This window comes from Aulostomus chinensis, chromosome 10 (genome assembly GCF_037954235.1).
Source record: "Aulostomus chinensis isolate RoL2024-O1b breed Wild chromosome 10, RoL_Achi_v1.0, whole genome shotgun sequence".
Classification (NCBI taxonomy): domain Eukaryota; kingdom Metazoa; phylum Chordata; class Actinopteri; order Syngnathiformes; family Aulostomidae; genus Aulostomus; species Aulostomus chinensis.
The window spans coordinates 29,093,401-29,115,072 of NC_141329.1; the positions used below are offsets into that span (position 1 = coordinate 29,093,401).

Genomic DNA, 21,672 nt, shown 5'->3' on the forward strand with positions numbered 1-21,672 from the left:
GTGGGCCAGCGTCTCCTGCTCAGGCCTGTAGTCTGACGAGTTGTAGTTGGACACCTGGAGGTCAGTCAGCTGACCTCCAGGTGTCCAACTACAACTTGGCTGCATTCCACAACTTCCTGCAACACATGTTGACATCATTACACTCACAGGAACATGTTACTACCGTGTTCAACAGCATGTGGACGGCTCTGTGTGTGTGTGTGTGTGTGTGTGTGTGTGTGTGCGCGCGCACATGTTTCTTTGTGTGTGCGCGCTCTGCAGCTGAGTCTTCGCACTGCTGCTGTCACCTCCTGAGACATTTTCTCCGATGATTTACATGCAACAGAAAACAGACTCAGATGTCTTACGTGGCGGCGCTGAGACGAGGACGTGTTGGTGGTGATGTCTTCATGATTCATCTTTCTGTCTAACTACGAACAAGAAGACAAGAGCGTCAGTTGTTTACATGCTGCAGCACACTGGTTATTCGTCAGCAGATCCAGGAACACGATAGAAACATCCATCATCCCTCCATCATCCCTCCATGTTCTCCCTCTCCTCCTGTTGAGGGTGGTGGGGGTGGAGCCTATCCCAGCAGCCTTCCCCCTGGACAGGTCACCAGTCCATGGCAGGGCCAACACATAGAGACAGACAACCATTGGCTCTCCCAGCCACGCCTACGGTCAATTTAGAGTCTGGATTAACCTGGTCCCTCTTGATGTCTTTGGACTGTGGAGGAAGCTGGAGTACCAGAGAGAACCCAGCAGGAACAGGGAGAACATGGAGACTCACCCAGAAAGACCCCGTGCTGCAGCCGGGGCTCCACCCACAACCTTCTTGATGGGGGCCACAGGGAGGACCTCTGCTCCACCCTGCTGCCCTTCAGAGAGACTCTTTTTATTCATTATGAATGTGACTTGGCCTCCTTGGCTTGACCTCTGACCTTTCATCTCCTTTCTACAGCAAATAGAGTCGCTCCTTGTGAACTGGAGTGGCCCGGACCTCACTGGGTTTGGAGAGCTGGTTCTAGAGGGTTCCTTCAAGGTCCACCGAGTGAAGAAGGAGCGGGCTTTCTTCCTGTTTGACAAGATGCTGCTGATCGCCAAGAAGCGTCTGGAGCAGTTCGTCTACAGCACGCACATATTCGTAAGATGGCCGACACTCGTGTGGACGTCCACCAACTACGGTGGACAGTTTTGATGTCTACGCACTGAGACGCATCCTTATCCAGTCCTGCACACAACATCTCTAACAGTGAACTCTGTTCTGGTCTCGCTGCAGTGCTGTAACCTCCTGTTAGTGGAGACTCTGAAGGATCCGCTGTGTTTCCGTGTGTCCGACCAGATGATTCCCAAGCAGCAGCACGTCGTCCAGGTGAGTGCCTCAAAGGTCCCTGGAGTCTGAGACATCTCAGAGTTTTTAGTTGTTAACTGACAGTGTCCTAATGCAGACCAAGAACCAGGAGGAGAAGAGGCTGTGGGTCCACTACCTCAAGAAACTGATCGTAGAAAATCATCCTGCGTCTCTGCCCCAGAAGGTAAGGAGGGAGGGAGGAGGGCAGGTGGAGGGAGGAGGGCAGGTGGAGGGAGGAGGGCAGGTGGAGGGAGGAGGGCAGGAAGGCAGGAGGGAGGAGAGCAGGGCTGAGACACAAGTCATACGCGCTTGTCGAGAGACTCGGACTCAAGAATAAATTTTATTTGGTGGTGTCCTTCCACCACAGGCATCCACAGCACCGTTTATTAGAAAGTATCATTAGATTTTCAACCTTTGAAGTCTCCGCGTGCCTCCGTTTGAACAAATTACAAAAATAAGGATATTTCATCAAAATCACTTTATTCTGTATTTCTTTTGAGAAAAAAACATGTTTGAGTGAGCAGGATGTGCTCGTAAAGATAAAATTCTAAGCGCCTCACCACTCGTGGAGCACACGGGAAAATTCCTGAAATTAAACTTCAAGCATGGGGAATTGAAGTCCCTGTAGGCGGGAGAGAAGGAGCTCGCCATCACCTGCTGCACCCAGGGTTGAAGTGGCCTCCTCACTTGGCTTGAGGGTGGATGTGTGTCTTCAACCGGCAAATGACATCATCAAGCGGGGACCTTCCACAGCCAAAACGAAGCAACATACGTGGAGTTACGCTACTTCATGTTTCCATAGTGACGGCTGAAACTGTTTGAGGTTCTGAGGATTAAAACAGAGCTTCTACAACGTTGTGTGTTATGTGTTTGTTGATCTTTTATGAATATATTCAGGTTCAATATCTACATTTGAACTTGCTGGATTTGTTGTATTTTCAGATAACTTCATAGTGCAAATGGTGTTTGCTGCACACCGAGTTAGAGTGAGGAGTTCTTGTAGTAGCCCTCTGCTGGTCAATGCTGCCACCTGCTGGTCACTTGCTGAACTAAACTAGGCACAAAACGGGGTGAAAGTTTTTCTTGCAGGATCTGGTTTGTGCAAACTGTATTTCTGAACAAAATGATTTTGATGAAATGTCAAGAATGTAGGATTAGATTTTTTTTCCCTAAAATGGTTGTTTATTTTATGAATATTCTTCTCTCTAGGCGAGGCAGGTCCTGGGAGACAACTTCTGTCAGTGTAAGTTTGCACGCACACACGCGCGCGCACACACACACACACACACACACACACACACACACACACACACACACACACACACACACACACACACAGCCACCTCACAAACTCACCAACTTTAATGGATGAGCTCAAATTTGGCTTGTGACCCTTCAGAGGGCCCCGACCCTTATTTTGGAAAGCTCTTTGTAAACGGCTGACTGTTATTTCAGTGTCAATCATCCGAATCAGCTTTTTGATGGTTCAGTCAAATCCCGCCGTCCGAGTTCATCTGTGATTACAACACGTAACTCCTATTTTAGCGTAAACCCTGCCTCCTGTTTTTCAGCTCCTCAGTTGGACCAGGACCACCTGAAGAGATCGTCCACCTCACAGCGGCTGGACGACCTCCACGGACACCACCGCGGCAGGCGCCAGTCAGGTCAGCAGCTTCTCTGGACCAGAAATGTCCACTTGGTTCTTTTTTCTAATTTGACTCACTGAAGGACACTGAGTGTTTTTTCTGTGTTTGTCCCTCCAGAGCCTCCAGAGCTGCTCATGTACACACCTGAGAAGTCCAGAAAGGTCCTGCCCCTGCTGCTGGAGGGAACCCTGCCGTACAGACGCACCCGCAGACAGTCAGGTAGACAGTCAGATAGACGTATTAATAAAAGCTGACCACCGGGGGGCGACAACCCTCCACTTCCCAGCTCCTGAGGTGCTGATGTCTCCTCAGAATTGTGTCGTCTTTCTCTTGCAGCTCCAGCGAAAGACATCGAGGCAGCGTTTCATTCTCACGGTGAGTTCATCAGAACCCGACTGGTTCTCTCTTAGCATTCATGATGGTGAAGTAGCGCCATCTACAGGTACGTCACGTCTAAAAGAAGACGTGTGTAGAAGCAAGCAAAAGACACATTTAAGAGGACATAAAAGAGAAGTGAATAAAAGGAGTGGGGTCATGAACCATCTCTTTAGTCATCTCCACATCTGAGGGAGGTTATTATTGTTGCACCACCTCCTCTCTCCTCTGTCTTGAACAGTTGTGGTTTGTGTCCTGTCGTCTGTAAATATGACGATGTGGTTGGGCCTGGCAGAGCAGCTGCAGGACAGCAGGGAGGACAGGAGTGGGCTGACACGCACCTCTGAGGGGGCAGGGCTTAGTGGTCCTGGGCTTGAGGAGACAGTCCTTGAGGCTCGTCCATGTGAGCAGCAGCAGCTGACGTTGTTGGACACGAGCAGCAGAGCTACACCTGCAGAGCAGCAGAACTACACCTCTAGAGCAGCCAGAGCTACACCTGTAGAGCAGCCAGAACTACACCTGCAGAGCAGCAGAACTACACCTGTAGAGCAGCAGAACTACGCCTGTAGAGCAGCCAGAGCTACACCTGTAGAGCAGCCAGAACTACACCTGTAGAGCAGCAGAACTACACCTCTAGAGCAGCCAGAGCTACACCTGTAGAGCAGCAGAACTACAGCTGTAGAGCAGCAGAACTACACCTCTAGAGCAGCCAGAGCTACACCTGTAGAGCAGCCAGAGCTACACCTGTAGAGCAGCAGAACTACACCTCTAGAGCAGCCAGAGCTACACCTCTAGAGCAGCAGAACTACACATGTAGAGCAGCCAGAGCTACACCTGTAGAGCAGCAGAGCTACACCTGTAGAGCAGCAGAGCTACACCTGTAGAGCAGCAGAACTACACCACTAGAGCAGCCAGAGCTACACCTGTAGAGCAGCAGAGCTACACCTGTAGAGCAGCAGAACTACACCACTAGAGCAGCAGAGCTACACCTGGAGGTGGAAACGCTGCTCCACCTGGAGAGTCAGAACATGGTGGTTCTGGTTCTGGCTTCCCTTCTGGTCCAATCTCTGATGAACAGAACCCAGATTGACCTTTGCTAGAACAGCAATGATGGAGCTTCGTTGGAGCTGTTCTAGCAAACTAGTGGAACAAATCTTTCTTTCTGATGACCTGAGTTCCTGCTGCCAGTCATGTTGATTGATTGTGGTGAACTGTTGAGTTGTGCATCACTGTCAAAGGCGCAGCAGCAAGGAACTGTAGGACAGAATCTTCTCCTGTCAGGGAGGAAGCTCTGGTGTGGCTAAGCTAAAGGAGCTAACAGAGGAAGCGCTGGAGCTCCTCTCCTCAGAGTTTGGACAGCAAGAATCATGGCATCATCACTATAGTCTATCCTATAGTTTCCTCAGGAAAAACGACTAACAGGACTCATCCACGTGATTGGAGTCCAAGGGAGGAAGTGCCTCTCCAGACCTTGACGGGTGCTCATGGGCTTGAACCGCCTATGGTGCCTCTTGTGGACTGGAGGAAGGAATGGGACAGGAGGCTCTCCTCCTTCAGGAGACCAAACATTTTTCTCTTGGAAGGTTGCTGACGCTGATCATACGTCTAGATTAAGAGGACCTGAATTATAGCAGGCAATGACGAGAATTTGTTAACGGACCTTTGTGGACAGTTTCGCTGTTGTTAGCCGTCAGTCTCCATTAGCTTCAAGCTAAATATACATAACTGGCTCTTTCTGCACTCTGGAGCCACACAGAAGTGATGCGGGAGGAGAAAAACATCTCAGTGAGCCTGTTAGTGAGTACTTGAAAGACACGATACGAATTTTGGTGAAGTAGCACTTTTAGAAAAAAATTCACCTGGATGAAGCTTCCTGCTAAAATTTTGCTGCAACTTAATTGCAACAGGAGACTGAACACAAGTCATCATGGCGAAGGTAAATGTGTCTGAAAACAAGTTCTCCAGAAGGTTCCTTGGTTCTGTGAGGCTTCTCGTGTTTGATGCAAACATCTGCGATTGTTTAAACGTTTTGACACTGATAATCAACCTCTGTTTTTCTTCCTCCCTCTTCACCAACTCCTCACCCATGAATCCTTCCAGCTTTGAAGGTGAGACATTTGAGTGTTGACACACCTGCATGTGCTGACCTTGTCACATGACGGTTGGAAGGCCAGGCAGACCGCAATGCACGTTCCGTCAACTCTTTAATGATTTCAGCCAGGTGGTAAATGTTGGTGTTGTTTCTGCAGCAGGCAGGCAGCGAGGGCGAGCTGTGTCAGGCCGACAGTCTGACCTCCGCCGGCAGCAGCAGCACGCTGGCGTCCTCCGTCATCGAAGTCGAGGCTGAGTGGACAGAACCACTGCAACCAAACCAGGAGGAGGAGGTATGTGACCAAGGCTGCCATGTGACCTTAGAGAGTCGAGTCAAGGTCCATCCATCCAGAGGACGAGACAGATGGTGACATATGGTGCTCGACGGCAAAGTCAAAAATAAACAAGCCCCAAATAAATTGAGAGAAAATCAACTGACAGTGAAACAACATAAAAAGGCAGAATGTTTAGATGTGAAAGTAGAGAAATCTGTTTGAATAATATATATATACAGTATCTATATATTAAACCTACTATTTTCTATTATCTTGTTTCTGTTGAGGAGGAGGAGGAGGAGTTGAGCTCCCTCTGCCCTCCACCCACACTGTCCATCACAGAGGAGATCCTGGAGTTCATCAACCAAAGCCGAGCCAGAGAGGGACTCGCCTCCATTCAGCCTGACATCACGGTGAGGACACGCTGCTCTCCTTCCCGTGTGATGTAAGAAACAGAAAACATGTGTGGTGGGCGTAGCCTCGCACCGCCACCCAAATCCCCGCGTGTTCAGTCGAGTGAGAGGAGGAGAAACTTGACCATGTTTGGATTTTGCTTGAAGGAGCAAATTGATGCGGCACCGTGGTGCAAATTTTAGATGTTGTGAGAGAACACATGCCAGATGTTAGTGGGTTTGACTGGAATAATTAAGTCAAAGATATATGTTCACATAACGTTTGTATCATTGGACAAAGTTTCTGTTACTTTGAAGAGTTGAAGAGCCAAATGAAAGGGTTACTTTGTCTTGGGGGTGTCTTCTACAAGGGTTCTCAGGAAAAGCTCTGTTCCTTCACCACCACATTCTGAACCCTAACCCCTGAGATTATGCACTAACAGTGAAATGAAGCCAAAGTTTAGTCATTTATTTTTAGTCATTTCTATTTTCATTGTAGGAGCAGCCAAAGGAGACTCAGCCTCTTTCCAATGAAACGAACTTCACATGTCCACTGCCACCTGGGGCCTGCCCCTCCAACCCTGAGGGCAGAATCATAGTGCAACAGAGCGAGCCAGATAAAACAGAAATGGAGATCCCTTATAGCTCTCAAGACCAGACTGCTGGTGCTCGGGAGGGAGATGGCCTTGGATTTGAAAATGAGAAGTTGTCAAATGTAGTCCAAGAAATTGCTGATGTTGCAGAAGAACAGGTGGAAACAGGGGAGGAGGGGGATGGAGAGACACAAGAAGAAGAGGAAGAAAAACATAATGGTCTTAACAAAACAACTGATAAAGGCGAGAGTGAGAGCACAGTGAACACAGTCTCCACTCCGACTCCTCTCCCCTCATCTGTTCTTAATCCTTCCATCCCACCAGAGGAGAGACAGGCAAGTTCTCTGTCAACCAGGGGGGAGGCCAGGTCTTCCCCCCCAAACCCAGACCACTGTCATCACTCCCTCCCAAAAAGGGGCTCCAATCTTACGAAGCGCGACAAGAGGATCATTGAAAAGATCAGGAGTTACTATGAGGCTGCGGCTGAGGCTGAAGAGGATGATGATGAAGCGGAAGATGGACAGGAAGGAAGAGTGGTTTCAAGAAGGAGGAACAGTTTCTCACAAATCCCTTCAGGCCTGGTGAAAGATTCAGTGTCACGCTTTAATGTAAGTAGACCCAGAAGTGTGCCAGAAAGTGGTCAGTGCCAGTGTGAAACAACTGAACCAGTTCACGAAGACACTGATCAAGACCTAGAGCCAAGTTCCCCCACTGGGCCCATCTCTCCCCGACCTCCACCGGAGGTTAAGGATGAGGATCACGGTCAAGCAGATCAACATATAAAATCCCTGGGTTTCAAAGCAGACAGAGAAAGTGCTCCAGTTAAGGCACTAAGCACCAAGGATAATCCAAACCAGGAGGGTCAGCCTAACCCAAACCGGCCTGTTGAGACACAGACAGAGTTTCTAGGTGAAAATGAAAAGGTTTGCAAAAAACAATCAGAGGAAGAACTGAAGCAGAAACAGGAAGTGCAAACAAATGATCCAGGAACAGGAGAGCAAGACAGAAATTCAGGGCGAGGAGCTGAGCCTCCTGTCACCAGCCAGGTCAATGGCAGAGATGGAACAAGCAGCAGCACATCTTCAGAACAATCCCTGATGAATGGGCATGTACGTAAACTAGTGGACCCAGCAGAACCAAATGGACATCACAAACTGTCCTCTGCTCCTCAGCAAGCTACACAGCAATGTCAGACCAAATCTCAGTCCACTTGGACCAGGGACAAACACAGGGATGCGGCCAAGACTAGTGGGAACTTTGAGGGACTTCCCAGTCAGGTGAAGATGGGTCGATGCTCACGCTACTCCAGAATTGTTACTGCAAACCGGGCCTTGTTTGAGAGCATGGGATCAGACATAGCAGGTATTGGTTTGTTTGAGGCTAGCCCTGTGGTGGACCCCTCACTGATGGAGAACTCAGAGCGAATTCTGAGCAAGGTCCAAACATTGGCCCGCATGTACAGTGCCAAAGCCAGCGCCATGAAGGTTCCACTGCATCAGAAACGTGCCAGCACTGTACGGAACCAATCCTTGGTCATGGCTAAACTGTCTGAAGGTTCATCTCAGATCAAGACTAAGAGCCCGATGCAGATGAAATGCCATTCTGAAATCTACAAGCAGCCAAGAGAACATGACCAAAGAAAAATACACACTACCGTATGTTGTGCCACAACCACAACCAAAGCTCCAACTCCAAGAAAAAACCAGCTGCAACTCAAGACAAAAAGCCAGAACCCTGCCAAGGACTTTAAACAGCACCAGACACAAACCCTTGGCCGGGAGGAGAGGAAACTCCGGAGAGCAGAGAGCCTTCAGAGTGGTGAGTTGGCCTGACTAAATATTGAACGTAGGAGATTTGGGGATTTTGGAGGTTTCTTAGGTGTAATAAGGCCCCATGAAGGGTTTAGTTACATTTTCAAGGGTGTTAAATTTTTTTAATTTTAAATAAATATTATGTTAAGTTATTATGTTAAGTTATTTTTTCAAACTAATTTTATTCATTGACATCATTTGAAGCAGTGCAACGTCCAGGTGAGTAAACAGACTCACGCCTCCTCAACGAGAAGAACTTGTACACTCTCAGCCTCCTCATAAGCTGCTTTTGTTTTATCGGGATGAAAAGTTAATCAGCCTTCTTGTGTGTGGTGACTGTATATTTTTAAACTCATCTGAGACTCCCTGCCATCAAATGAGGTGAAATGTCACTATTTCACATTTTGGAGAACTAAATCTCTTACATTTAAATGATAGGGGTGGATGTCAATATCATCACAGTCTGTTTGAATCCATGGCTGAGGTTTGATCTCTGTCGTTCTTTTGTAGTTTTCCAGGAGACAAAGGTAGTCCCCAGTGAGCCACTGCTGTTCGGTCATATGCTTGTCAGGGAGCAACTAACCGCCGCCTGCCACCACCAGACGAATGGGTTCACCCTCTCCAGGCCCAGGGACTTCATCTGTGCGTTGAGCAAAGATCAAGACTCTAGACCAGGATATACTTCGCAGACCTCCGTTGCCCCTGTGGAAAAGCCTCCATCCTGCCTTGCCCAGGACCAGAGCTACAACCTCAGGTACACCTCTGGATGTCCCTCCACATCGATGCACTTGGTGCACTTTATTGTTCCGTTATCTGTCAGTATAAAATAATCATTCCTTGCAGGTCTGAGCTGAGTGGTGAACACATCGTAACAGAAGAGGCAGCACAGACAAACCTCTCCTCTCCCAGCAAACCACAGAGGAGTGCTTCCACTGACGGAGATGAGCAGATGAGCAGACATAAGCAGGATAAACAAGAGCACAAGATTACTTCTCCGTATAATGAAAGGAAAGATGAGCTCAGCAGTGATTTACTGAGAGTTCATGTAGGGCCTGATGACTCGGTTGTTAGAGGACCCAGAGATGGACAGCCAAGCCCGGGTGAGATTGTGCTGCTGGTAGCATCGACACAGAGTCCACTTGAGCACCGCAGCTCCGAGGCCCAGACAGCAGCTGTTCACCTGCGGGAGGTAGGCCCCACTATCCTGGACATCTGTGGGGGGGTGAAGACTAATGCTCCCCCCATCCAGCAACTGACATTAAAAGAGCCCTCAACACAAACTAGGATGGGTTCACAGGGTCCAACAGAGGACTCTGCTGTTGCTCCAGCACCCCAGAGACAGCCCTCTCACATTACCTTTGACCCCTCTCAGGGTTGTAGTCATACCATTACAAATTATTCAGAGGAGTATAAGGAGAGGGCTGCACCAAGTCAAGAGTCGGTGGTTTCCAGTGTGGCGTCAAATCTGACTCAACAAGCGCCGCAGCCTATCGACTGTCTGCCAACATTCGTCAGCCAGAGACCAGCAGACCTCTCCATTATCACGGGTGAACGGGCTCTGGCTAACACCTGGACAACCCACAACACGACTCCATACGATTTCAGGTACACCTGGGCCATCATGTGTTGTTGTTTTATTATAATGCAATGGTTAACTCAGAAATTAACAAGATAAATGAGTGAGAAGACAGAAAGACAAAGTAAGCCTGACCTGAGTGTGCTACACTACACTGAGATGTCCATGTGTTGTCATGTAAATACAGTATCAAAACCCAACAGCGAAGATCGTAAAGTTATGCTGAAACATTTCTGGCTATTATTAGCATACAACCACCAGCTGAATCCCAAAGCTTCTACCATCCAGGCCCAAAGTGGGTCAAGGTTGGTCGATAAAAGGTAACTTAAACGACCAGTATGATCAGGAAGACAAAGGGCAGTCAAATAAATGAATCACTCCCGTAGTTACATTGTAATGATAAACCTCATTAAAAGCTTTCTGTTTTTCTGTTCAAGGGAACCAGGCCAGCTGGGCTTGGGACCCCAAACCAGTCTGCACAACTTCAGCCTTCCGTCAGCAAGCGGTTGCACTCCTCGACCCTCCTTGGAGACATCCAGCCACATGAAGACACACCTCCCATCTGTTGCCACCCCTGACCAGGAGGCCGACCTCACCACAGCCCCCACTGCCTTCAGGCCCAGCCTCAAACGCAGCTCCTCTACTCCCACTGGAGCTCTCCCCCCCTCACTTACCCTCCCACCTCCTTCTGACTCCTCCTCAGTCCAAGCCTCTCCTTGCCCTTCACCGTTCAGGGTCATTCCGGTATCTCCTCCCACCTCATCTGCTGAAGACTTCATGTCTCCAGACTCTGTGACCAGGGCCCTCCCCTTTTTCTCCTCTACTGCCTCCACTGGGAGGAGTTTGTCCATGAGAGCTCCTCTGGCCTCCTCTCCTGCACCCTCCCCTGCTTTCGATTCCATCTCCCCTTCTTCTGGGAGGTCTTCATCTATAAGAGCAGGACCTTCTCCCTCCCCTACAATAACCTCGTCCCTCCGCTCACCTCAGTGTTCCTCACCAGTTGCATCTTCCTCGGTATTCACCAGATCTTTAGCTGCTTCCTGTATCAGCCAGTCCATCAGTCAAAGTATGGCGAAGAAGAACTCTGTCAGGCCACAAGCTAAACCTTCCAATATCCCAGTATCCCAGAGCCCCTCCTCCATGCCATCTCTGCTATCCTCTCATCATCGACGGTGTTCCCCATCACCTAAACTCCTTCCCAGTCACCAAGGCTCCACCACATCTGTTCATGCCCAGTTTGGGTACCCTGCAGATGGGTACCAAGATCCACTGTGTCCACCATCCTTTGTCCAGTCCTCTTGCTCTTCTCCATTGTCTGCACAAGCAGCTCATTTCCATCTTTCCTCTCAACACTTTCCTCCATCTGTGAGGCCAGCCAATCATCAGCCGCCTTCTCCTTCTTTCCTTCGCCCTAAAATGGACTTTACAAAAAACACCAACAATAACAACAATATTAGATCGAGTGGTTTTACCACAGCAATCAGCAGTGCAACCAACACCAGTACCTGCAACAGTAACAGTGCCGGTTACAGCGCATGGCCAGCCAGCTCACAGAGGGTGCCACTATCGAATGGTTGTGCTAATGCCACTGTAGTCCAACAAACGCAGGATCCTCTCTGGCCGGGATCACACAACCGTGTAGCTCGGCCATTTTCTGCTTCCGAGCCCAGCTCTAGAGTTCAGTCCCCATCTCCCTCTCCAAGCCCTGCTTCATTTACTCGCCTTTGCTCCCCACCTCCACAACATAATTACTTCTCTCCCATGGCAAACAAACCCCCTCACCCCAGGAGCACACGGGTAGGAGGTGCAAGTCCCTATAATCCATTGGGCCTCACTTTGGAGATAACTGGGGCTTCACCAGCAACTTCTGCATATGGACAATCATCCTCATGTTTCAGCCCTCAGATCCTCTCACCTCCTCCTATTGGTGTCCCAGCTTGGACAAACAATGTTACAGTGCCTCAACCTAGAAACCCTTGCATCACCTCTCCGTCTCGGTCCTTTTCATCCTCCTTAGGATCACCAAACCTGGAGAATGCCTCTTTCTCTCGGTCACCATCTTCTTCTGCTCCACTGCATAATTCCAGAGCCCCCTCCACTTCTCCATCCTGGCTTCAAGCATCCCAAACATCCCTCTCCAACCTGGCAGAGACACCACTTAGTCCAGCATGGAGCCACCCAAGTATGCTGCGTCGCTCCTGGGCCGAGGGCAGCCATAGATCTCTAGGTATTGGTAGAGGTTCATTTGACCAGCAGGATTCTGGTCAAACAAGTCCAAGGAGAGGATGGTCCTCGTATGGGAGTTCACCATCCTGCCTCAGCCCCCGAGCTGGACTTCAGTCTCCAGTCTCCCCTAGTAGGCTTTCCCCAGGGACCGGCACCCTCAGTGGGCAGCATTTCACAAGCGTAGCCTGGCCAGATGTACAAGAACTTTCAAACAAATATAATAGAACTGATGACACAAGTGGTGCTTCCATCATTATTGCCTCCTCTTCGTCACCTCTCCCCTCACTCTCGCACACCCACACCTCCTACCCTGCTCCATCAGATACCCAAGCGGAATGGGGAGACCCAGAGCTGGTAGAGGGGAACTGCCGTAGCCAACTGATCTGTGCCTACGTTGCCCGGCCCTCCCATGAACAGAACCTTGCTTCCTCCTGCTTGGTACTCTCCTCTCCAGGCATGACCCCCCCCTCACCTGTTCACCACCAGCACCAAATCTACCAATCCCAAGTGAAAGCAGCTCCTCAGGTTGCCACTGCAGCGCCTCCTGTTGCCTCAAGCCCCTCCCCCTCACTGTCCAGCACATCAACTCTACCCTTTGCCTGTTCTTCCCCTCCTAAACTGGCAAACCAGAGGACCAGTTATGCTACCACAGTCAACCTCCAAATTGCTGGAAGTGGTCGGATAACATCCTTCAGCACAGCCCAAGTTAGCCTGACCCAGACCCTGCAGGGTGGAGCTGGACCTGCTGGACCAGGACAGGTGCAGGTAGCTAGGAGGGTGAGCATCAATGGACTTTCTCTGTCCTCTGAATTTTAACTAGCAATGAAAGTGAGAGTTTTTTTTCTTTCTCTGGTTTGAGGGGCTAATGAAAAGAATAAAGGCGTTATTGTTTATCAACTTAGATAAATCTTTCATTTCTAGTCCTGTATGTTGAAAGGGATCTTTCTTGAATCGTAGCCCATACCCTGGCTCTGGAACAAGTTCACATAGAGAATGTGAATGAGTGTTATCCGGACTGCTAAGATTCTACATCTGCTACATCATGAATAAAGAGAATCAAAGGGCCTAGGCGGTAAACACAAGATGGCCTCGTGTAGACCAGGGTTCATATCAGTCAATCCTGGCCACTGACTCTTTTTCCAGATCCCAGTATCCCGATAGAGGAAAAGACTGTTAGCATCAGCCTGAGTCCCTCAGCTGCTCTCAGTCCCCATAGACGGGATTTGATCAGTGAGTGGACTGAACAAGCCTGAGGTCTGTTCCTCAACAGCTCAGGACTCTGAGGGGGTGGTGGAGGTGAAGGAGCTGGAGGGCTCCAATATTTTAAATCCTGCCGACACAGATATGTTGAAGGCTCTGCGATTGTATGCAATCAGTTATTAATGTGTTAGTGATGTCTTTTATGTTCATCGTGTTATATTCTGTCAAACATCAGTGTCTGTTGTCATGTCTGTAATAACTGCAGTTATGAATAATCCATCTTCTTAAGCATTTTTTATTCTTTTTATTTTATTGTTTATTTATGATGTTAGTCTTTTTCTCTTTGGCACTTAATAATATCGTTAATGTTGATCATTTGCACAATGTCCTTAGCTCTTTGGTGCATCAAGTGAGCGCACGCACGCGTGTGTGTGCGTGTGTGTGTTTGAAATGACGTGTCTGGCAAGTTCTCCTCTAACTTCGGACCAAACCATGTTTATGTTGTAAGCACAGATCTTGTGGATCTTGTTGTCATTGTTGTAACTTGCTTGTGTGTCGCCAGCTGGAGTGCCTGCCGAGGACATTTGGGACATTTCTGTTTCAAGGGCTTCTTTCCACTTTCTTTAACATTGCGGGGGCATTTTTTGGACATTTTTATTCATTTCTCAGGAAATATCACACGGGCCTTCATGAAAACATTCAGGCACTTTCACTTTGTTCACATCCATTCATAAATAAGATGTAGTGCAGATTCTGATGAGGTTTGGATTCAGACAAACGTTCTCATCATGGAGGGTCTTCAGTCAGACCCCTGAAACTACCAACCATCAGATACTGAATTTCTAATTGTTTTGAATTACATGAAGACATATGTGATGGTTCTGGTTGTAGATTGAAGTGGTTCTGGTGCCATGCTGATGTTGGTCTCCATGACGATGTCGTGATGCTGCACTCTTGCTGTCAGTGTCCTTCAGAAATCCTCTGTCTTGACCTTTATGACTTGTTTTTTAAATGTAATTGAACGTCAGCCAGGTGAAACACACATTTCCTCCTGCTCTGAGTGCTACACATGAAAGCATTTTGGCCAGAAACATTTTAGATACAACTTTAACAAAAATATTCTTTATATTAAAAAGACTGAAAATGGATGCAGTGTTCTGAAGATGTGACCTGCTCCTGAACTTGTGGATGTCACACGTGAGACTGATGGAAGGAGATGGAGGGTTTCTGCAGGGCAACGATAGCAGTGTGCAGAGAACATCATGTTTTTGGGGAGCTGGTGAAAAGGGAAATATTATATTGTCTTTCTATGTCCCTGATGGAGTGAGATGTACAGAAAATAAAGGTGTGCGTTGAAAAATCGACTGTGACTCTTGTATTTTATACGCCATATCCTGTGACAGCGTGACCCTTCACCTCAGCACCCTGAACAATCCGTTTCATGTGACAGAACCTCACAGAGTTGGTTTAAAAGCTCCACAGAGCCGCTGTGTCTCTTGGTGCTGCTTAAGCAGTGCAGTTGTTGCCGGAACTCAACCGGACTTCAAGACCCTGACTTGATGTAGTCCAGAAAGGTTGTCTAGGGTCACGAATATGAGGGGCCAATGTCGTTTCTGACAGGGTCGATGCTTTCTTGGTTTTAAATCCTGCAACAGTTTGAGTGTAGCGTCAACTTGATTTTCATTTTCTGTTCAAGTTTAAAAATAAATGTCAGAGACGGTCTGCTAATCCCAACTCCAGCCTCGGCCTCACCTGTTCAAATGCTCCCACTTGTGGGTTTCTTTAGTTGTGTTGCTGTTTCTGTGACGTTCTGATGTTGAGGGGCAGTAACCCAGTGGGGGCAGCAGGTGAGCAAAAGCTTGCCTGACTTATTGTCTCTGAATGTGCACCAACAGACACACAAGTACAAACTTCTCTTCTTGCCTCAGGCGCTCATGCTGCTGTGGTGCACCGTCCAAACTTGGCCCAGTCCGTCACAGTCCCATCAGGACCACCTCCAGTTTCATTATGGACTGCAAGTTGGGCTCTTTTTAGTTTATGTTAGCGAATGTTTCAGTTTGGTAAGTCATGAGTTTCTTCTTTCTCCACTAGTGTGTGTTTCTAGTTTGTGTTTTAGTTCACTTGTATTCACTTCCTGTTTTACTTTGTCAGCTCTTCCCTCCTGTGTCTTTGTGTGCTTGTCACTTCCTGTTTTTGTGTCTTTCCCGTCTTTTCATGAGTGCCTCACCTGGGCCAACTATTACGTGGTGGCAGAGGTCCGTCCAATTCATCATTTTGCCTGTGCTAAAGGAGCTACAGCTAACAGGTACGAGACAGGTGAATTAGCCACGATGACGTGCAAGCCAACTGAAGAAGGAACAGTTTAAACGACCATCAACACTTGTGTTAACTGGCAATTAGGGGGAAAATTGGAGATGATGGGAGCAGCACTTCCAGATCTACATGACCATGAGGGGTGTAGAGGAAAAGGACCAGAAGATTCAGGTGGCTATTTTATACACGCAATTGGTGAAGGAGCAATGGAGATACGCAGCACACTGGAAGTTGGCGTGGATGATGACGATAACCTCATGGTGAGTGGAATCTTGGATGCTTTCAGGGCATACTGCTTGCCAAAGGAAAATACAGTGTTTGAGAGGCATCAGTTCTGGGCGCATCCTATATCAGACAACATCTCCATTGAGAAGTATGTAACGGAACTGAGGCAGGAAAGTAAGGACTGTGAATTTGACGCCTCAGAAAATGATGTGATTAGAGAGAGAGTTGAGAGAACCTAATCTCACATTGGAGAGAGCGATAGACACGAGCCCTGCCGCAGAGACAGCAAAGGCACAGATTCAAGCAATGGGTGCAGGTAAACAGGAGAAAGCTCTGCATGTCCGCCACAAGCACAAACCAAAGGATAAACAACAGAATAAAATGAAGCAACAGGCAATCCAATGAACACAAAGATAAAGATAAACTTTATTGTCTGTTCTGTAAGACAAAGCAAAGCAAAGTACAAAACAGCACGAAGACAATGTGGGGTCACAGCAGCCACACCAGTGCCCAGCATATGGAATGACCTTCAGCAGATGGGGGAAGCAGAACTTCTACGCAGGGATGTTTGGGCAGGACAGATACAGATGAGAAAGACTGTACACGAAATAGACGCAGAAGTTGATGCCCTGTTTGTTGGAACAGTGAATAACCGAATCAACCAAATGCTAAAACAGACAAGTCCTGGTTTTCAAGCGTAAATGTTGACAATACATTTGTCCAATTCAAGTTGGACACAGGAGCAGAGGTCAATCAATGTCCTGCCACTTCAAGTGTTCAAATGCATGGTGAGGAAGGCCAGACGTGACAAGAGAATGAAGCTTAGCCTGAAACTGTGCTGGCGGCATATGGGAGGGGCGGGACTGAAGCCTGAAGGCCTGCTCATACTCACATGTTCCACTGCGAGGGCCCAAGCAAACCTTACATTCTATGAATCGAGGCACTTCCATGTACCAATCTTAGGCAGGGAGGCATGTGAACAGTTGAGCTTGGTCAAAAGAGAGGATGTGGACACGTTGAATGTGAAGCAAGAAAGGAAGACATGCTAACCCACTACCCAACAGCCTTTGAAGGTCTTGGTGAGTGTCACATCCACACAGGTCAGACCAGTGATGCATGGGTGCAGAAAAATACCGCTGGCATTAATGGACAGACTTAAAGACACACTTGACTGCCTACTGCAGGCTGGTGTGATCACATGAGTGACTGAAGCCACATCATGGGTAAACAGCCAGGTGGTCACCGAAAAGAAAGACAAGAATAAATCATGGGTCTGTTTGGATCCCAGTAATGTGGTGCTCTTGAGACAGCACTGCTCCATTCCCACAACAGAGGAGGTACTGAGAAAGCTCACTGGGAAGAAAATATTTTCTGTGCTTGATGAAAAAAATGGCTACTGGCAGGTGAAGCTGGACGAAGCGTCATTGCTGCTCTGCACTTTCAACAGCCCATGAGGGCGATACAGATTCAAGCACTTCCCTTTCAGAATCAAATCTGCAAGTGACGTCTTTCAGGACCTTAACTGTGAACCTTTGGAGACGCTGAAGGAGTTCACGTCATTGATTCATCATGGTGTGATTATTGCTGCTTCTACAGAGACAGAGCATGACGAGCATGACAGTGCTGACCAGAGCAAAAGAAGCAAAAGTAAAACTCAGTGAAGACAAAGTACAGTTTAAAGTGGACAGGGTTAAATACACGGGACATGTTGTTACTGCAGAAGGGGTGAAGGCAGACAAAGCAAAGATTAAAGCCATCAAAGAGATAGCACCACCTGCTAATAAAGCAAGACTACAGCAAACGTTGGGCATGATAAAATACCTCACACAATACTCACCTGGAATGTAGTGTGTGAGGTATTTTATCATGCCTAACATTCGCAGTGGTCCTGCTTTATCAGAAAGTACACAACACATTCCAGGTGAGGCCGCCCTCACAGCAGCTTTGAGACGGCGGTGGCAACACGAACGACAAAAACATCAAAAAGCTCCAGCCCTCATAAATGCGCCAGTGCTCAAGTTCTTTGATCCAAAGAAACAGCTTGTCATGCAGGTCAGTGCATCTAAGGACAGTCTAGGAGCACGTCTGCTCCAAGAGGGACATCCAGTAGCCTATGCACCGAGAGCGCTGAGAGGATGGCCATTGTGTTGGCTGTCAGAAAGTCTCAACAGTACTTTTAACAGTACCTTTAACTCGTCTTAGATGCATGGTGACCGTATCCCTGTTGTTTTATTAGGGCCTGAGCCTGAAGGTACTTCAGGCGAAGACCCTATTATGTTTGCTCGGCAGAGCAACACATTATTTTTCTTACACCTCCCCAGAGATTAAATGGATCAAAATAAATGCCAATGTATTACTGCCCCTATTGCTTCGGTATGCACGCTGATTTAGTGTACTGTACAAAAAATGTGCTCTTAACAAAGTGACTGAAGAAAAAGTGCAGAAAAACATCTAATGGCAGACTAACAAAAAAAAGTCTACAAATATGCTAAAGAGCAGAGTTGAGGCTCAACACAGGCTACAAAACACACGCTGTCACACCCGCAGGCTGTGCAGGACGAAACCGCTCCAGGAGAGCCCGCAACCTGGGCACCTCCAGGCTAGTGCTAGCATGACAAACCCACACGTCTGGGTCAACTTCTAAGCTACGTAGCTTGAAACACCAATCTCCCTAGACCTGTTTTCGTACGATACAAGTGCTTTTTATTTTTGTGCTTCTCACCATTTAGGTAGGCTAACGTTAATGGCTAGCTGGAGCGCTAATGTTAGCACAACTTTCTGAAAAGAGCAAGGTTTTCAAATGTCACTGATAAAAATTGACTGTTAGCACAGATCCTGTTAGGTGGTGGGGGGAGAAAAGGTCCTCTCTCGCCGTCCTGGCAGATTTGCCTGCCGTATACGTGTGTGCAAGCATCATCAACCCCACCAGAGCGAGTTCTCCGTAGCTGGAGACACCATCAGTCAAGAACTGTGTAGGAAAAAGCAAATATGGTAATTTTTTTGTGAAAGAACTGTTAAGAAGTTTACTTATGCTCCCGACAGCCTGAATGTGCAGTCTAACAGCGCAGTCCTTTGCACAAATGTGCATTTTTAGCCAATTGTACTGTGCAACAGTTTGAATCAAGTTTTTGTACTGGTATGATTACATTTGTGTTTATTATATACTTGTTTAATTATAGCAAGTATCGTAAATACTATGTAGGACTAGGTAAGAAGATTTAGTAGGGATCCGACCGTTTGAAAGGAATCGGTGAGGATTTGGAATCATTTAAATCCCAATGAATCCCAACCCTGAGAGTTAAACTCTGTCTCTCCCAACACAACACACGCACATGTTCGAGCCCACCATCCTGGGTGGACTCACCTGGACCTTCGGTCTTAACAGCTTCAGGAGATAAAACACCAAGAGGCGAGTGGTTCATTCACTCTTCACAGCAGAGTTGCGCTGGGAGAGCGCAGACCTCGCTGCCATGGAAACCTGGTGATAACTGACTTCCTCCTGCCAGGAAACAAAGTTAGCCTGTAGCTTTAATGAACAGTGGACTACAAGCATTCCTCATTGCAGACTACGAGCAGCACGCGCGTCTTCATTGCCATTCGCACAAACTTTGATTTAACAAATTCTAAACCAGGTTTACACGAGTGGGCTTGATTGGTGGGGAGGGGAGGTGACAGGGCATGTCTCCATCCTCTGGAACCACATCTTCTCTGGAAAATTACTTCAGGGGGTGTGTCAATTTACCCATGAATTACTTCGATTACTGTAAGTTCATAGTTTCTGACATCAGCATTTCCTCGACCTCTGTCAGTGCCAGCAGACTGCGCCTTTCATCTGCTAACTGTAGATAAATGTATTCATATATTTGCTTTAACTGTAGATTAATCCATACATATATATTTGCTTAAACTGTAGTTAAATTTATACATATATTTACTTCAAATAGAGTGCAGGAAACACAAGGCAGTGAAGCACAGACCAGACTGTATCAGAGTGGACAGGTGAAAGGTCACAACAGGGACTAGCAGGAGTGTAGCTCATGCTAGCATCACTCCCTCAAGCTAATCAGGTCAGAACAGTCCACAGAATTTCTACGGTAGCAGGAAGTGCTGGGAGTCAGAAGTAGATAAGAGCAAAGTCATGGATCAGGGAAAAGAGGGGTTTTGATCTTCACAGCTGCAGCAAGAAGTCTACGATGGGAACAGGTGGTGCTGGCACGCCGTCAGACAGAAGATTCTGCAAAATAACACAAGGTCAAAAATACACACTTGCACGCAGAAGCGATCACATCAGCACCTCCTTGTAACCCAAAATTGGAAAGAGAGTGAGATCGTTGGACTTCCTGCCCCAACGCCAGGGACGACGCATCTGCGTATGCTGACTCCAGGATAGGGGAAGACGATCTCCAGAGCTCTGGATTCTTTCCTGTTAATCTGAATAAATTCTTTTGAACTAACTGGAAGGTGTCCTCTCCAGATTTAGAACAGTGCAGTATAGACTCTGTAGGTCCCTCTGACTGATTAATGATGACTTGTTGAAAAATTCCTACACAACACTAAGGACATCTGATAAGGAGGAGGAGGCCTGCTTGTGATGGCTGCGTGGATACATTTCACACACAGACCCCTGATATATGGAATACAACAACAACCACTCAGGACGAACAGTGAGACTGCAACGACAAGCGAGGTGAACATGGAGGTCGTTGTGTTTTTCCATTTACCAAACATTCGTTCCATCCAGTCTCCAAGTGGATGATTCATACCAGAGTGCTCTGCCAATTCTTCAAACAGTGTTTTACCTCACTTAGGGCTGGGTAACGATCCATCACGGGCAGTATTATTCGGGATAAACAAACAGCATTCTTGCCCGAACTCTTTTTCGGCCAATAAGAAGTCCAGCGCAACTCTGTTGTGGTAGGTCATGAGGGAGGTGGCGGGCAGCAGTTCATGAAGCCCCATCACGGTATCTCTGGTCATATTGCTTAGTCTTTGGATGGAGAAGTGGGTATAATTCATCCGGTCGACATTCTTGTTGATAGCTGCCCACCAGAGTAGGGATGACTCCCAACCTGCTGCAATTTGGTAAACGTGTTTGTAGTCATCAGGAACCCCTCGGGGTATCCTGATGGCCTCACTGTAGGCTGGGGAATTTGTATATAAATCAAACTGGACTTTCCTTTTGTGTCGCCCCCCTGGGGAGTTGACGTGACCCCCGGCAGGTCTGTAGCACCTGTTTTTACAATCGTTATGGGGGCTATTAAGGATACAATGGCACATTTTCTGCCTGTCGGGCTAGACCACAGGACCTCGCTCAACCTTAGCTTGGCGTGTTTGGCGATGGTTGGAGCTGGGAACCACAAACAGGCTGGAGATCAATGAGTACAATCAAGAGTATTTCTTTGCAGTGATGCTACCAACAGGGTGATCAGGCCTGTTGTTAAGTCACAAACCAGCCGCTCAAATGGCGATGCGTTGTCCCCACTCTTAGTCCCCATTCTGGAGGTCCTTAAGTCTCTGTCTTATATCTGCCAAATTTCTTTCCCCTGGGTTTTCAGCTTGTGTGCACTGTGTTTTTTGCCACCAGTTGGACCTTCAAACTGTGATCTGTGGTTTTAGT

At 47.7% G+C, this 21,672-nt stretch overlaps 1 protein-coding gene across 1 annotated transcript in view; it reads left to right on the top strand.

Moving 5' to 3' along the window:
• The window catches only part of plekhg2 (pleckstrin homology domain containing, family G (with RhoGef domain) member 2), a 76,701-nt gene extending 61,842 nt beyond the window's left edge, over nucleotides 1-14,859 (top strand). Inside the window, exons 10-23 of the mRNA XM_086215051.1 lie at nucleotides 943-1,125; nucleotides 1,261-1,353; nucleotides 1,430-1,516; nucleotides 2,542-2,575; nucleotides 2,904-2,996; nucleotides 3,096-3,197; nucleotides 3,315-3,353; nucleotides 3,649-3,896; nucleotides 5,603-5,737; nucleotides 6,007-6,132; nucleotides 6,611-8,522; nucleotides 9,026-9,269; nucleotides 9,359-10,120; nucleotides 10,529-14,859. Coding sequence (XP_086071177.1) covers nucleotides 943-1,125; nucleotides 1,261-1,353; nucleotides 1,430-1,516; nucleotides 2,542-2,575; nucleotides 2,904-2,996; nucleotides 3,096-3,197; nucleotides 3,315-3,353; nucleotides 3,649-3,896; nucleotides 5,603-5,737; nucleotides 6,007-6,132; nucleotides 6,611-8,522; nucleotides 9,026-9,269; nucleotides 9,359-10,120; nucleotides 10,529-13,133 — 6,663 coding nt within the window. The 3' untranslated portion in view covers nucleotides 13,134-14,859. The remainder of the gene's footprint in view (nucleotides 1-942; nucleotides 1,126-1,260; nucleotides 1,354-1,429; nucleotides 1,517-2,541; nucleotides 2,576-2,903; nucleotides 2,997-3,095; nucleotides 3,198-3,314; nucleotides 3,354-3,648; nucleotides 3,897-5,602; nucleotides 5,738-6,006; nucleotides 6,133-6,610; nucleotides 8,523-9,025; nucleotides 9,270-9,358; nucleotides 10,121-10,528) is intronic.
• The last annotated feature ends 6,813 nt before the right edge of the window (nucleotides 14,860-21,672 follow it).